The sequence below is a fragment of the Physcomitrium patens genome, chromosome 2 (genome assembly GCF_059467195.1).
Source record: "Physcomitrium patens ecotype Gransden chromosome 2, ASM5946719v1, whole genome shotgun sequence".
NCBI classification, from domain to species: Eukaryota; Viridiplantae; Streptophyta; class Bryopsida; order Funariales; family Funariaceae; genus Physcomitrium; species Physcomitrium patens.
In genome coordinates this window covers 18,722,917-18,740,573 of record NC_143411.1, presented here as the reverse complement: position 1 = coordinate 18,740,573, position 17,657 = coordinate 18,722,917, and the positions used below count along the sequence as shown (strand labels likewise).

The window sequence follows — 17,657 nt, the reverse complement described above, 5'->3', positions numbered from 1 at the left end:
TTACAAAAATGAACACAATAATATACTCAATACCAAATCTAAAAGACCTCATGGTTGAGAGAAAAACACGTCATGAACACACATGGTTTACTAATATATGTTCTTCTACATTGAAATCATTTCCTTAAGAACTCTTCTTTACGTGAACAAACTCCTTTTCTTATTCACGCAAACATAATTTGTATGAAGTAAATGTGTAAACTCCTTCATTTCAAACAAACTCCTTGTTAAGCGCATGCATTGTCAACTTCAACTCCACAAATTCTTCACTCACGAAAACTCTTTACACTGCAGCTGGGCCTGATTTGATTGAAAACATGCTATATGTGCTTGACAGCCAACTTTTGTATTGTGCCTGAATTCTATGCTATATGTCAAGTGCAAGTAACAAGTCGGAATGGATTTTGTTATGGCGGCCATGATGCAAGTGTACATGCAATTCAGACCCGTAGACAGTCGGCCCTCACAGACATAACAATTTGAACTGTTCCTACTATGGATTATGCATTGTGTGTGTATTATGGGTGTAGAAATATATACTCTTTTTGTTTTAACTTTTGTCATACCAGTCTGAGTAGAATAACAATAATGGGATAAAAGTTAGCCTAGTCTAAATATATATATTAACATATATATATATATATATATATATATTGAAATCTTTGTTGTATTAGTTCTCCATGTTATGTATGATTATATCTCCGGATTTGTGTGTGATTGATATGCTCGGAAACGACCCACATTTGCAATGGATTATATATCGATGAAAGACAAACTTGACGCAGCTTCTGGAATTTTGAAGCTACGAATGTTTTTCATCGGATTCCTGCCGGTTGATTCCTTTGCTGTTGTGTGACTAAACAACAAGCGGTTTTGTTGTTCTCGATCTGCATCCACTTACCGATTACAAACCAATTTTTCGGGAAGATCGAACCAGTTTAGCAAATTCTTGCTCAAATTTGTGAGTATCAAACTTGCGTGGATATTCTGAGCTAGGAATTGGATTCGAGGGAAGCGGGGGTTTGGTAATTTCGACGTCGATTATATTACCTAGACCGAATAGCGTTGGACCCAGAGTTAATATGCTGCTTGGCAACGGAGCGGCTCTAGTAAATGCACATTTTTCGGTTGTGGGTAGCGCCGAAAATACTCACGTCACCTTTGAAACCAGATTATGCAACGACTTTGGTCGAGGAATCTGGTGAGATGCCCACGATGTAGGTGATCGTCCTACGGTGGTGAGTGCGTAGAGTAAAAATCCAGGACCACGCATGTGTCGTGTATCATCGCACACTTGCCATGCGAGGACCTCCTGCGCTATGTTCCCGCAGGGTGTGCAACCTAGATCAAGTCTCGCGTCGTATGCGCTTTTCGTTGATGCAATGGAGGTGTATCCACGATTTTCGAGAGGAAAATCGTTTGTAGAGCCGCCGTCTGGAGTCTCACTCGACCCTCGTGAATGACCCTCGTTCAGTTTTAGGGATAACTACTGAGTCCGAATTTCTCCCTTTCTTTCTTTGTCCCTGTTTGTTTATGTTTATGTTTATGTTTTTTTTTTTTTTTTTCGATCCTTCATCATTTTGGTGTACGTGTGTGATACGTCCGACGTAGCCTGTCTGAGTCAATCGCTGCTTTGGTTTAGCAAATGCTGAGCACGGACTCCTATGTGACAGAAAAAAAAGCATAACTTAGTGTTTGCAACGTTAGAAGGGTTTTGAATTCAGAGTTTACATTAGAATTTGGGAGTTGTGAGCAAAACCAATCGGGTGTTTTGTTGACTGAGCGCTTGGCACATGTTTACTGCCGTTTTTCGAGCTGAAAAGGATTTTGGGACGGAGCACCACTGCAGCATTATGTGAGAGCGCACTGTGGAAGCTAGAACGTTAGACCGATGTGGACTTTGGGCGGACTTTTGTTCGAGGGAGTTTGTGAGGATTTATTTACACCAAAATGTCTGTAACGATGGTCACTCAAATTTAGGTTTCTTGGGGTTCAAGCAATTCGTGGGCTGGTCTCCGTTCATCTGGGTCGGTTTGTAATCTTCCTGTGGTATGTTATTCCACCAAAATGTGCTATCAGGGGTCTGGCGAAGGTGGTTCAGAAGCTAATATGCACAAATGGTCGGTCAGATAATTTTCTTGAGTGAATCTTGATGCCTAGGGTGTTGAGTTGGTTTCGACTCTCCGCAAGTTGAATAATCGTGACTGAAAGTACCTAGTTGGGGAGGTTGAGTCGAGATTGAGTGGACCTATTTTTGAAGCTTGAAGCGTTGTCAGCTTGCTTTGAAGATCATTTACGCACTAAATCTTTTTTTACCGGGTCCACAGTAGGAGCAGGCTGATAATGACATTGTAATTGCAGAGAGAGAGAGAGAGAGAGAGAGAGAGAGAGAAGGGGGGAGGGAGAGATGGAAAGTGGGACAGGTCATCGCAGTGGCTCAGGACATCAAGATACAGAGGATGGAGACCGAGCTCGAATTGGTGATCACTCGCAGGAGTTGGCCGATGTGGATCTCTCATCTTCCCCTCGTACTCCGGTCCGGCAACATGTCGCCGGGCTGTATGCTCCTCGGTCAGTTGCTGCATCTTGAATTAAAGCGAAGGGGTATGATTTACAAGGATGTCTGATGATTATTACTTTTCTTGGGTGAATTGAAACTTAGCGTAAGTCGAGAGACCTAGAGTGATATTGATTAATGTATTGTTGCATCGTGAGCAGAAAGTTACCATCGATTAGAACCCGAGAATCTGAGAATCGAAAAGAAGCAGAAAATGGCGATATCGATGGCGAAGTTTTCGATAGGACTGAGAGAGAAACTTTTAAGCTTGAGCTTTATCGCAGTGATCCTATGGTGGATGTCAGAGGGCTCAAAAGGTGATTTTCGATGCAAATTCTACTAATTTGGTTTCCAAAGCTTCATCGTATACTCTAAAGAATTCCTATTCAAGCTACATTTGTACACCTGAATATAGTGTTGTGTATATGAAGTGTGACCAGAGGAACTAAATGTTTTTAGTCACTCATTGTGATACGATTATGGCACTGTTTTCAGACTCTTTTTCTATTTTGTGATGCAGTATGGGAGGGCAGCAAAATGCAATGCCTCACAGCCCTAGGGACCCGGAGGATTACTCGATGGATGATGCTGGCCCTAGTGATAATCCGGGCTATGTATCTCTGTTTATAGAGGTATGAATTGACAGTGCTACTTCAATATATGTCCGTCATTTGTTTCACACAGTAAACTGTATACCTCTGTCTAATTTTCCTTGTCAACTAATCCTCACCTAAGCTCTGGGAGTTCAGTTAAAAATTTCCTTCATACCTGGTTTTAGGGGGATTTTAGAGTTGCGAAGCTTGTGATATGAGGTAGAGTTGATGCTCTTTTTTCACGTACAGCACAAGTTCTCCGTACATCGCTTGGAATGAGTTACCATCCAAGTTTATTCAAAATCAATGAACTGGTACCGCAGAGTTGTGATCAGTTTGGGCATTGTAGAGTTATTGTTATGCAAGTCGATCACTTTTCTATATTTGTACATTCGAAAACACAGATTATTCTCTTTCGTTTTAAGTCAAGTTCCGCATATGTAGCCAAACTAGCTTTCATCTGCAGTGCCGATCTTCGCGGATTTGCTGGTGTTTACTAGCAAAGTTGACTAGCGCACGTAAGCCTACAAGATCTGCTCTACAGTCGTCTTGTTTACTCCTTGCAATTACTTGTGGCTAGAACCAATTTTAGAATAATGACTGTTCGATTTGTGTTGCAGACTCAGATCGGAAAGATGGGAACCTTGATGGGTGTCTTTGTACCATGTTTTCAAAACATCATGGGCATCATCTTTTACATCCGATTTACATGGTGAGTTTAATCTCTTAACGATGAAATAGCACGTCGTGTTTTTCAGTAGGCACCTCAAAGTAGTAATTTACTTAGCTCTCCCCTTCACTCCTGCCATTTGGATGAGATGAAATAGTTCAACTTGTTTATTTTTTATTGTCTTAATTTGTTATTAAAGCAAAGCTTTGACCGAATGAGTTTTGGATGATTGACAGGATTATTGGAATAGCTGGAGTTTGGAACAGTCTCTTGCTGGTCTGTTTCTGCTGCTTTTGCACATTTCTGACTGCTATCTCCCTCAGTGCTATTGCCACCAATGGAGCAATGAAGGTTGGTTTTTGTTTTCTAAAAGCATTTGCATACCATCGTGTTTGATTGAGACTTTGTCTTTAAATCCACATGTTTGATCTAGTAGTACGTAGTGCAGTTGAGGTCAATGAGATTGTACCAACTTCTTGACTGCTTTCTGGACATTTCGATTTCGAGTGAAGGTACATAGCAACTAGGTTAACTGTTGTGCAATGCAGGGTGGGGGTCCATACTATCTGATAGGACGGGCACTTGGTCCTGAGGTTGGCGTGAGTATCGGACTCTGTTTCTTCCTGGGAAACGCTGTTGCTGGAGCTATGTAAGTATAAACTGGCATTCCTTCAATCTTATTATTTTATGACTTTTGTGTTTTTCTGCAAAATTTGGTCACCTTGTAATGTTGCTGTACTTAATTTCATTATTTGCAGAATCCCTCATCTTGGGACGTGCCTTGTAATCGGTTAAATCTTTTAATCTCTTAACTGTTGGCACAACAGGAACATGACTAAAAATTTCTGAAAGAATGCAGGTATATTCTAGGAGCTGTGGAGACGTTTTTAGATGCTATTCCTGCTGCAGATATTTTCCGGCGTGAGTCCTTGAATTCTGCATCAATGATACAAGAGATATACATGTTAAATCCCATGATGAACTTTCTCAGATAACCCAGTTGCTGAAATAGTCGATTACTCTGTTAATAATTTTAATGACCTCGGATTGTAGTTGTTTCGTTTAAGACTTGAAATTATCCTACTGGTCGAATTTATGGAATTTAAAAAATTCTTGGAATTTTTTTGAGTTTCTTGATTTGAGGATTCGAGATCGAAAATGTTGTCGTTGGCGCATAAGTCTCCTGAGAAGGATGGAAGAGGACTTCTCATCTTTTTGTATCTCTCATAAATATTTAAATTTTTTGTGACAGGAACTACAACTGATTTGTATGTTGCGCCTTCCCCTTCGGCAGTGCCCGAAGTACTGCAAAGTCCTAGTATACATGACCTTCAGGTTTATGGTCTTATATTCACAGCTGTACTTTGCGTAATAGTATTTGGTGGGGTCAAAATTATCAACAGGGTCAGCCCGGCATTTTTGATGCCTGTGATTCTATCTCTTTTCTGCATATTCATAGGTATTTTTACAGCAGGTCGGCATAGTGATTCAAGTACGATCACTCAACCTTCTTTTTTTTTCTTTCTTTCTCCCCGCCCCCCGCCTCTTTCGATTCCCTTGTTTGAAACATAATTTTTTTGTACTTTAGGATGCTATTCCTTTGCTGTTAGATTACGTCTTATTTTGTTAATTTTTTTTGTTTGTGTATTTATTTTTAGTGAGTGATGTACTGTAATGGTTTTTGGTACGTAACAGGAGTATTAGACGTTTTTTTCAGTTTTTGCATTGATTTATTTATGAACTTGTGCTTCTTGAAATGATAAACACAGCTGGGATAACGGGATTGAAAGCGAGTACTTTACGAGAGAATTTGGGTTCTCGCTACCAATACACGAATGATGCAGGAATACCTGCTCGTACTGGTTACTATTGGGATTTTGAGTACGTCGTTAATTATATGATTTATTTTTGTAATTTCTCTATGATCAAGGAGAGTGGATTCTATGAATTAATAGTACCAAATATGTCTTATTTTGTTAGCAAGGTGTATCCATTCAGAGAAGCACGCAGTTCTCAGCACATTTCACTTTGATTAAAATCAAGAAGTGATTGAATGACTGCAGGAGCTTACTTGGCTTGTTCTTTCCTGCGGTCACCGGAATCATGGCGGGATCTAATCGATCTGGTTCACTCAAGGACACTCAACGTTCCATACCAAGGGGGACCTTATCTGCTATTGCTGCTACCGCTACTATATATCTTGTTTCTATAATAATGTTTGGAGCTGTTGCTACACGGAATGAATTGTTAACTGACAGGTGCCCTTCGAATTTATTTGATTTTTTATTTTTATTTTTATTTATTTTTATTTTTTCCTTTCCTGCCTCTCTTTTCGCATTGTCCGTTGTCAGTTAGAGTGGTAGCTGAGACGAATATTTGGCTCCAGTTAGACTTTATCTTTTGTGAGATATTGTAAAGGTTTAAATTTCTCTCTAAAGTTCTTTCTTTTGTAACCTTATCGCGTGCTACAGTGTTCTTAAGGATCTTTTGATTCACAATGTGTAACGTTTATTTGTTTGTTTCTAGGTTATTGACTGCAACAATTGCATGGCCAGTTCCATGGGTTGTTCAAATTGCAATCGTTCTTTCTACACTTGGGGCTGCTCTTCAGAGTCTGACAGGGGCCCCTCGGCTGCTTGCTGCGATCGCTAATGATGACATCATCCCTGTGCTGAAGTACTTCAAAGCGCCGGACGATGAGGAGCCTTATTATGCAACGATTTTTACTATATTCATCTGTGCTGGCTGTGTCGTCCTCGGCAATTTAGATCTTATCAGTCCTGTCACGACCATGTTTTTCCTGCTTTGCTATGGAGGAGTCAATCTGTCTTGTTTCCTACTGGATTTACTTGATGCACCGAGTTGGAGACCTAGATTCAAATTCCATCATTGGAGTCTTTCTCTTCTCGGTGCTATCATATGCATCAGTAAGTTATCAGTGCAACTTTCCTTTGATTGTGTTATTCTTCATATTCTTTGGTCCACTTATTTGTAGAAGATGTGTTTCGTTTACCTGATTCAGAAACTGTGGTTACTTGTTCCGATTCGATGCCTTAATGTGTTGAAAATAATCTTTAGGTCCTCCTATCTGCAGTTTCAGTCCTTGGGTTTTGGACGGTCTATAAACCTTGTAATTCAGACTTCCCTCACTTCTTACTTGTTGGCAATTTTGCAGCTATAATGTTTATGATCTCGTTTGTATTCACCATAGTCGCCCTTGCGCTTGCCGCGTTGCTTTATTGGTATGTGAGCATCAAGGGCAAAGGTGGTGACTGGGGTGATGGATTCAAAAGTGCCTACTTTCAACTTGCGTTGCGTAGTCTTCGGTCGCTTGGAGGTACTTACATTTAATGCATATTTGAAAAATTTACTGGTCGATAATCGTCCCTATTTGCTAACATCCTTGAATGTGTTTCCTAGATGCCGCGGTCATCAAGCAAGTGAGTTACTGGTTCTTGTTGTTCTGTCTAATGATGTAGTTACAAATTCCCACTCCTGTCATCTTGTTCTTTCCAATTAAACTGTGTGACCGCTTATTGCTCTCTTTCTGCTTATGCCTTTTGCAGCCACTCCAGTGCATCCAAAAAATTGGTATCCAATTCCTCTCATCTTCTGTAAGCCTTGGGGTATCCTGCCCAGTGATGTTCCATGCCACCCCAAACTGGCAGATTTTGCTAATTGCATGAAGAAAAAGGGACGTGGTATGTCTATATTTGCATCTATCGTGGAGGGAGACTATGAAGAAGAAGCGGAGGAAAGCCGAGTGGTACTGTCCTGATCTCTTGTATTGATGACTTTGGTTACTGCTGTACTGAATTAAATCCATGTATAAATTAATATGAAGACTAGCCTCGTCAGCAACAAAGAATGCATATTGTTTGTGGGTTACACGAGCTTCTTTCACGGTATGCTTTGCATGAAATGGTCCAGTACCTAGATTATTGTTGCTCCTTTTATTTGTTGTCTTCCGGATTAGTTATTGATGACAACTTTATCCTCACCTGTGACAGGCTTGCCAACTACTTTCCACTTACATCGATCATAAGAAATGTGAGGGGGTTGCTGAGGTTGTGGTGGCTCCAAATATTGTTGAGGGTTTCCGCTTGATTGTTCAGGCCATGGGGCTCGCAAATTTGAAGCCTAACATTGTTTGTATGCGCTATCCTGAGATATGGAGGGAGCAGAGAGGTAGCAATATCCCGGAGAACTTTGTCAGTATCATCAACGATTGCTCATTATCCAACAAAGCAGTTGTTATTGTTAAAGGTTTAGATGAATGGCCTGGAGAGTTTCAAAAGCACTATGGGACTATTGACCTGTATTGGATTGTTCGAGATGGTGGTCTTATGCTACTTCTATCCCAGTTGCTTCGTGCTAAAGACTGTTTTGAGAGTTGTAAGATTCAGGTGAGCTATAATTTCACTTCTTTACTGTAGCAGTCTTAAAAGTGACGCTCTTTGCCGTTGATTGAACAATCAGAAGACCAACCTTTCCCTACCAAAAACACCTCAAGAATGACCCACTAAAATTATGTTGACAGGTGTTCTGCATTGCTGAAAAGGACAGTGAAGCTGTTGAGTTGAAAACAGATGTGAAGAAGTTTTTATACGATTTGCGTATGCAAGCTGATGTTATCGTGGTGACAATGAAGTCTTGGGAAGATCACCGCGAAGATGCTCAAGTTGCTGAAATACCAGGACGAGATGAGGCTATGGAAAATTTCTCCAAAGCCCGCAAAAGAATCGCTCAGCAGACTCTTGAATCTTTGAAGAGAACAGGAAGCAGCAGCAACAACCCCTCTGAATCTGCCGTACCCGCGGTAGATGAACAGCAGGTGAAATTGATTTTTACGCTGAGTCTTGCGTCTTTGTTTTGAGTGCAACTTCATTAGTCGCCGTGGTGTTGTAACTGATTGGCACATATTGGAGTCTTCTTCTATGTTTGTTTATATCAGGCCCTGTCTTCGTGTTTTTGAACTATGTTTAAGAGGTCATGTGCTATCTGAGGTTAATTCTTTATTATATTGTACAGGCTAACAATTGTTCTGTTTTGAACAGGTCAATAAATTTTTGTACACGTGCTTGAAACTGAACTCCATTATCATGCGATATTCAGGGCCTGCTGCCGTTGTTCTGGTCAGTTTGCCCCCACCTCCTCAACATCACCCGGCTTACTGCTACATGGAGTACATTGATCTTCTTGTTGCAAATATCCCTAGAATGCTCATGGTCCGTGGTTATAGTCGAGATGTGGTCACCATTTTCACTTAAAGAGAGGGCGAATGACCCTGTTTCACCCTTGGTAAGTGCCGAAGATATTCACCTTGTGCATTCACCACTTCTACTGGATTGTTACTACTGAGGTTACCAACTTAGCTAAGGCGGCTATTGACGATAGATGTATCGCAGTTCCGTTTCCAATCGTTCTTAGGCCTTCATAGAGTCTCAATGGAAGTCTCAAATTTGGATCGACTTCCTGTTCGTTAGACATGCATAGCCCCTGACCATTGTTGGGTAATCCAATTTTTTCTCCCTAGTGCGGTAGAGAAGGGCCATACTGGAGGTGCAGGACATAGACCTGCCCGTTATAGGGTTGACGGACCCATCATTTTAATCAGATCTTTAATCGGTTACCAAACTGATAAAATGTACCAAATCCAAGATCTAGTATGAAGTTATCCTTCTTTCCAACCATTGCATGAATGTAGTGATGATTAGTCATCAGAGAATTGGGATGCTTTGCAGGTTTTATGGGGCTTTGTTGTCTCAATTATCATTGTATTTGATTGCTGAATTTTCAGCAGGAATCAAAAGTTGTGCACTTTGGACATAACATGTGATGAAATTATTGTATCTCTACTTAGATTTTACGTTTGGTTTTTTAAGTCAAAAAGAGGTAGCAGTACTAATAATGATAAAAAAGCAATTGTGCATACGATTGGAACACTAGAAACCAACGGCACAAGGATGTCATGCAGCATAACTTACAGAAGTATGTGCTGTTAATCTTCGAGGTTATTTTGATATTTTTTTTCTTGAAAGCACCTGTTGCAGTACTCTTATGGACAATTGGGCTGGTCCAATTCAAAGAAATAAGAATTTCTATTGTGAAATGGTGAAGACTTATAATCCACCATAGAAAAAGTTTATTCAAGATAGATGTAGTTGTTTTGTATTTACCTACTTGTAAAAAAGTTGACCAATCTCAAAAATAGTTACAGCATTAATTAACATATGGATAGTACAAAATTTACAAATAAAGCCACAAAGCACATAAAATCTAAATTTGCATATGGAGGTTGATTTTATGTAATTCTCAGCAATTGACTGTATTATTGCAGAAGAGACAAGTCTCTTTGTAAACTTGCTAAAAAGTATATATGTATCTAAAATCTTGTATAAATTTCAGAGGTGACTTTGTGGTGGATATTTTGCAAGGCAATTCATTGTTGAGAGTTTTTTGGCATGACAATATCATTAGCCAACATTACATAAATACATATGACAATTGCAAGAAGTGTAACATTTTTTGAGATTATTTAAACATGTTTATTATTGAATATTTTTATTTGAATCTTTTAAATGGGCCATTCAGAGTATATAATAATGATTGAATAGGACATTATCTTGTTACCAAACGATTTTTTAATATATTGATACTGCAACCAGATATCCTATAAAACTTTGCAAGAACAAAACACTGTTGGTTTTAATATAATGTAATTTCATCTTTTAAGCAATCACAAGATTTATTTTTTAGACAATAATAATTGATTTTAGAAATCTATTGGATAGAGCTCCTAATCAAGAATAACAATTTTTTAGTCATGTGGTATAAGAATTGATAAGATGTTTAGATATTAAGCATAAGACCATTATATTATATAAGTCTAGTAATGATAGGTTAGTGAAAAAAATACCAAGGATCTTTTTATTTTATTTTATTTTATTTTTATCAACAAAATAAAAATTCCAATTAGTATTAGAAATTTTAGTTTAAAGATTGATCAAACTAGTGGATTTAAAATGCTATATTGAATATTTTTTATAATATTATTTATTTAGTATATGATTTAAAATAGAATAAATTTTATTCATTGATTCTAATGTAATGGCTCTAAAATAAATTACAAGACTTTGATAAGAATTAGGTGAATCATAAAAATTAAAAAAATTGGTCTACTTGAATGAATAGGATAAATTACAACCATAGACCCTACAAAACATTGGTGTAAAAGAAATACAGATGAAGAAAATATAGAAGAAGAAGATTGCAATACAAATGAAGATATTTCAAATATTTTTCATTTTATTTTTATTATTTGAATCACAAATAATAAAAAAATTCAATATACTCTTGTGTCACTAAAAAAGATTATATATATACTCAAAGATAATATAATATTAAAACTAGAATGGCTATTACTAAAAACAAGAAGACTAGAGAGTATTGTAACAAGACTAAGAATAAGAAAGATGTTATGTTGTAATATGGCTATTAGGTAAAAGAGAAAAATAAAAATTATATTATAGAAGAGCTTAAATGAAAATATTTTAGCAAATTATCTCAAAAATATAAGTGATAGATAAAGAGGTAGGAAAATTAATTAGTTCTAATAGTACCTTTTTATAAAAAGGACTTCTACTTACTTTGTAGGGCCATAAATGAGGCAAATCAAAGTAGATAAGAAAAATAATTGATAAAGACATCTTTAGGAAGGAATTGAGAGTAGCTTTTAGCAAAAACTACATTAAGAAACTAAGAATTGATACTTGAAAAGAATTGGTTGTGAACTATGGTTGGAATCAAATCCCAAGGTTCAAAATGTGTACCTATAGCAATTTTGAAGTTTCTTAGTTGATCAAAGAGAATTTAGAATTTGATTAGGATTTGATTAGGACTTGGTTAGGATTTATTAAGGTTTAGTTAGAGTTTATTTAGAATTTTTATTTTTAATATTTTTTAATTTTTTTTTATTTCAATATTCTTTTAAGATTTCTTTATTATTTTTTTAGAATTTTTATAAAATTATTTATGATTTCTTTATGTTTCCATTATAATTTCTTTAAGATTTCAATTGGATTTGATCAAGATTTGATTCGGATTATTAAGCTTTAATTGAGATTTAATTAAGATTCTATTAGAGTTGTTAAAACCTTATTGTTGCAATTTCAATTTTATCTTCCACAATCAAGTATCCAATTCATTCTCAAATAAGACTTTATGTAATACAATATATTTGGTGAATCCAACGTGAAAAAATTGAGATAGAAGAAGTTTATTTATTTATTTATTTTTGAATTATAAAAAAGAAAGATAAGAGAATTGAAGGAAGATCTATAGGTAATATTTTAACTAGAGCTTCAAGTAAAGTTGCAAGTGGAGCTACAAGTAGAGGTACTAGTAAAAGATAAGGTATGTATTTTGATCCTAACTTTGCAAGCATATTTAAATCCTTTTTTTTTATTTATACAATAGTAACAAGTTAAAGATTGCAAAGACGATATGACAAACAAAGCTTTACAAGTGACTATGAACAAAATTAATTAATTTGAAGGAATAGATATTATAAAGTATTTAAAGTGTTATGTTGAAGAAATAAAGTTGAAGCATGTTTCTAAGAAGGAGTTAGTTCAATTATTTGAATTAGCTTTTGCTTTAAAAATAAGAAATTACGTCAAGTCCATTCTAAGAAATTTTAGAGGTTCATGAAAGAAATTTTCTTAGGTATTGAAAGATGATTTGTTTTTAAAAAATATTGACTGGATTACAAAGAAGTCATTTTTTGAATAGATTGAAAGGCCTAAGAAAGATCTTTAAGCAATAAATTTTTTGAAGGAGTTTGAGAGATAATATTCTTGTTTATTAAAGAAAGAGAGGAAATTAATATAAATATAAAAAGAAAACATTATCAATAGAAATATACAAGAAAAATTAGAAATTTTGCTTGAAGATAAAAAAAAAAAGAAGTAAAAAAGATAAAGGATTGATAGAAAATTAAAAGTAAGTGGAAAAAACAATATGATTTCTTGTAAAAAAAGAAAAAAAAATATGGTGGATATTTAAAGACCATTGCAAGCATCTAAGGTAAAAATGCCTAGTATCTATTTTAAATCTATGATTCAATCTTCAATGGATATATATAAAAAAGAAGAAATGAACATTGATGAAATCATATATGGAGTGAGAGATTTGAAAACAAAATTTGCAAAACTTAAGAAAAAAAAAATCAATCATCAAGAATATTAATAAGATAAAAATTAGAACCAATAAAACAGGTGCATGTGGTAAGATATCATAGATCATTCAAGTAGGAAGTGTGAAGATTTACAAAGGCGCAATGCAAAAGGGTTTTTTTTAAAAAAGAAAATTGGTATGATACCCTTAAAAGAGTGTAGAGAAAAATTAGAGACAAACTTGGTAAATATATATATATATATATATATATATATATGTATATATATATATTGGTGACACAATGATTTATGATACTTGGTATTATATAAGAATTCAAAAAATATTCTTATTTGGATAGTTTGATGTCTATAAAATTATAAAATTATTTTAATACAATGGAACCTACATATTATAGAATTAAGGTGATACAATGTTGTATTCCATAATTTTTTTTGAAAATGTATTAAGAATCTTAACCCAATAGAAAAAAATTCTATGATATCTTAAATACCTTATAATCATAAAAATAAATTTTTTAAAAATATTTCTTTCAAATATTTCAATTTTTAAATATATTTTAATTTTGATTAAAAAAATCATAGGAAGATAAAAATTCTAATTCAAATATTAAATTAATTTAGGTTATTTCACTGTATCTTTTTTGGTTATTTAATAATTATTAATTTATCATAAATTTTTAAAATCTTTTCATAAAATCTTAAATACTTTTGCTTAATCTTCTATTCTAAGTTTAATAAAGACTTCTAATATATAGGTCTTCAATTTTAGTAATGGAAGTAAATTCTATTTTTTTAAATAATAAAATTACTTGTTATAAAAAATATGGTAAAGTTTAAAAAGTCGCTCTAAGATATAAGAAAAGATGAAAGTAAAAATACAACTACTTCTTGAAGTAAAAAAATACACAATAAAATAAAAAGATAGTTATGTTTTTTTTTATAAGCAACTTATATTTTTTTCTAAAAAAGTTGTGAATAGTAAATAAAAATCAAGTTTTTTTTATAAAAATTACTATTTATTTTCATCATAAAATACATATCTAAATAGTTGTATATATATATATATATATATATATATATATAAGAGAATGTTAAATTAATACTAAAATTTATTAAATCAATCCACCTATCAAAAGCATCATTACACCTTCCAACTCTTGTTCTTGTTTTCAATTTTTGTTCACCATCTCAAGCCTCCATTCCTTGTTTCCATTTGCAACTTTTGTCTTTTATTTCTATTTTTCTCCATTCTACATCTCCAATTTCCTTTGTGGTTGTATAATGTGTTATCTTACTTGAGAATGCAACAAGCACTTGCTTGTTGAAAGTAAATTAGAAATTGCAAAAAATACAGCGCTAAAAACTCTAATAAAATCTTAAATAAATTCTAATTAAAATTTAAAAATTATAATAAAACTTGAAACAAATCCAAAAAAATTCTAAAAATTTTATATAAGAATCATAAGAGAATCTTAAAAAATAATAAAAATATATTTTTAAAAAATACTAAAACAAAACCTAAGTCAATTCTAATAAAAAAATAACCAAATCCAAACCAAATCGTATTTAAATCCTAATAAAATCCTATTCAATTTCCAAAAAATTATTAACCAAATCCTAATAAAATCCTAATTAATTCATAATAAAATCTTCAAAAAATATTAATAAAATCTTAATAAAATTATTAAAAATTTCTAAAAGAAAATCCTAACCAAATTCTAATTAATTCTAATCAAATTCAAATGATTTCTTTAAAAAAATCTAATCAAATTCTAATGAAATCTTAAGTAAATTCTAACCAAATTCCTATAGCAGTTTTAAAACTTTAATAAATATTAATAAATTATTGATCTTGAAAAAAACTTTTCACACATTTTAATCTTTAAGCAAACAATAAGCATACAAAGTTTGAAAAAAATTAAACTTACCAATTGAAAAAAATCTCATATTTTCTTTACTATCAAATGTTTTTTTTTATATTTTAATCTTGATATTGATCTTTAAGCAACAATGACTTCTTTTTAAACCATTCGTTTATTCTCTAAATTAGTAAGATTTATTAAAATTAAACTTACTATGATTTCATAAAATTTTGCTACAATCAAATTGGTAGATTTCTCAAGATCACAAAAACTCTCATTGATCCTAAAAATCAAATATCTAAGATTCTAATTCAATTAAATTCCAACATCCTTCAATCTAACTATTTGATTTATCATAAATTTTCAAATTAAATTCAATACAAGCAGATTTATAAACTTATAAAACTTCATCGGTCTATTTGTTAGAATACTTAGATTTTTTTTAAATATATAAATTCTTTTTTGTTTTTCAAAATTCAAGATCATTGAAAACACTTCTAACTTTGAAAAGCTCTCAAAAACTTAAATATAATTTAAAATACTTGAGGCCAATGCTAAAGATTCTTTTCTACCTTTCTTTTGCAATCAACAAAAGAACTTTTGGATTGCCATTGGTATATAGTTTTGTGCCTTGGGATCTAATTTCAACCCTGGCTCATAAGTTATTCTCTTTGAGTATTAATTTCTTATTTTTCAAGATAAATTTTGCTACAAATTACTCTTAATTCTCTCTTCAAGATGTCCAAATCATTTATTTTTCTTATATACTTTATTTTGCCTTATTTATAGTCATACAAAGTAAGTAGAAGCTTTATTCATAAAAGATAGCATTGATACTAAAAGTTTTTATTATCTCCCTATTTTTACCTATATTTAGCTACTATATTTTTTTAATTAGGCTCTTCTATAATAAAATATGTATTTTTATCTTTTACCATGTAGTCATGTTGCAACACAACAAAGTCTTTTGTTCCTATTTGCAACTCCCATCTACTATTTTATTTGTAGTCCCCATCTTTCATTCTTGTTCCTAGCCCCTATCTCCTATCTCAATCCCTATGTTGTCTTTTCCTAATTGCAACCCTTATCTCCTATTTCAACCCCATATCCTCCGTTTCAATGTTCTAATTTATGATGATGAGTGGATCAATTAAGAAAACATTGGGATCAATTTAACATTTTTTTTTTTTTTTTATTAAAACTCTTTTTTTTCATGCTTTTTGATATGGCTTTTTGAATTTTTATTAGAAGTGTTTCTTAAAATAGACTAAATCGAAATTCCAAGAGACAATATTATTTATGTCATGTAAAAAAAGTATCTTCTACCATATCTTTTTTCTTATTGTATTTGGACTATTTTCTAAATATAGAACCAAATAAAAAAGGTTTCTCAATTTAAATCAATTGAAATATTTAAATGTTGATGCCTTTCAACTTGTTTTCTAAACAGAAATCATCTTTAAAACTTGTAATCCAAACAATGTTGAATCAATATTTCTTTGCATTGTATATATAAATATAAATATATATATATATATATATATATAACCAATGTTTTTTAAAAATATATATATATATATATATATATATAGTTTTTGTGGAAAGGGAGATTATAACTTCACCTTGAAAACCAAAAAGAGAAACAAAAAGTGTCTGAAAATGTGTTCCTAATCATTTGATGAACCATGACACGGAAGAAAAGGAAAAAAGAAAAAAGAAAAAAAAAAAAAAAAACTTGAGTAAAAGGAAAATAGGAAGAGACAAACCCAGCCGAGATGCTGCCATCACGACCACCACCACCACCACACCCAGAGCCCACTCTGCAGCAGCAGCATCAGCAGGCGCAGCGCTTCGACAGCGGATCCCTTCCTTCCCACTGGCCACCAGAAAGGTGGTGATGCCACACACAAACACACAGTGCCACAGTGCGTGTGTGTGATGCAATATTCCTCACTACTCTCACAGCTCAACTCAACTCAGCTAAGATCAGCTGAATCCACACCCACTTTACGCGCCTGCCAGCCACCATCACTGACAACCCAGTCTGTGTAGTGCAGCTTCCCGGCCCCCTAACGACCCTCCGATTTCCTTTCTTTATGGCTTCTCCTTTGCTTTTTGGTTTGTTCGTTGGTGTATCTGTTCCATGGTGTGCTCTGGTAGATTCAGGGGTAGAAAGCAAGTGGCCTGGTCCTACTTGAGCTGGCACCTCGCATGCTCCAGTTGACCATGACATCTCCGACGACCAGTCGAGAGGGTGCTCTTCAATGGTTGCGCTGCTGCAGCTTCCTGTGTCCTGATTCGGTGACTCACAAGTTGTGTGTGTCGAAGACTTTCGGTTACCGGGACTTTGATCATCGTTGTCCTTTTACAAGGCGACGGTGAGTGAGGTTTAGAACGAAGGAATCAACGTTGCACTCCGGTGTTCTGAGCTTGGTTGTTGTGTAGGTTGACTGCGGTCCCATTGACATGTTTTGTGAGATTGTTGAAACCATTTTGTTATTGATTTTGGAGCCCAGAGAGTCGATGAGCTGGTGCTGGATCGGAGATACTGTGCTTCATTTTTCAAGCATAAGAAGAGAGTGAAAACTTGTCGGATATTGTGGTGTACATTTTTAGAAACCTCTTGAAAATATCTACACGACTAGAAGCTTCTCATATTTTTTTTTATATCATTTTATCATATTTTTAGTAAAATGCATTGATATTTTTGGAATAATCAGGAAGAGAATTGAACCAATTCTCATTCTTATTTACACTTTACTTACTTTTTTTTTTTTT

General features: G+C 34.0%; 1 protein-coding gene across 1 annotated transcript; it reads left to right on the top strand.

Moving 5' to 3' along the window:
* Positions 1–901: 901 nt before the first annotated feature.
* LOC112277598 (cation-chloride cotransporter 1) lies at positions 902–9,510 on the top strand. Its single transcript, XM_024510132.3, has 16 exons — positions 902–2,571; positions 2,719–2,874; positions 3,078–3,189; positions 3,771–3,862; positions 4,057–4,171; positions 4,369–4,469; positions 4,680–4,741; positions 5,073–5,312; positions 5,590–5,701; positions 5,884–6,078; positions 6,347–6,747; positions 6,996–7,157; positions 7,387–7,586; positions 7,831–8,226; positions 8,361–8,654; positions 8,878–9,510. Exons 1-16 carry the CDS (start codon positions 2,408–2,410, stop codon positions 9,088–9,090), a joined length of 3,015 nt encoding a protein of 1,004 aa, XP_024365900.1. The 5' UTR covers positions 902–2,407; the 3' UTR covers positions 9,091–9,510.
* The last annotated feature ends 8,147 nt before the right edge of the window (positions 9,511–17,657 follow it).

Excerpts from the sequence above, each read along its gene's own strand:
- LOC112277598 (XM_024510132.3), top strand. The coding sequence starts at position 2,408 with ATGGAAAGTGGGACAGGTCATCGCAGTGGCTCAGGACATCAAGATACA. Across the intron at positions 2,572-2,718 it reads GCCGGGCTGTATGCTCCTCG|AAAGTTACCATCGATTAGAA; the intron begins GTCAGTTGCTGC and ends CATCGTGAGCAG. Across the intron at positions 3,863-4,056 it reads TTTTACATCCGATTTACATG|GATTATTGGAATAGCTGGAG; the intron begins GTGAGTTTAATC and ends GATGATTGACAG.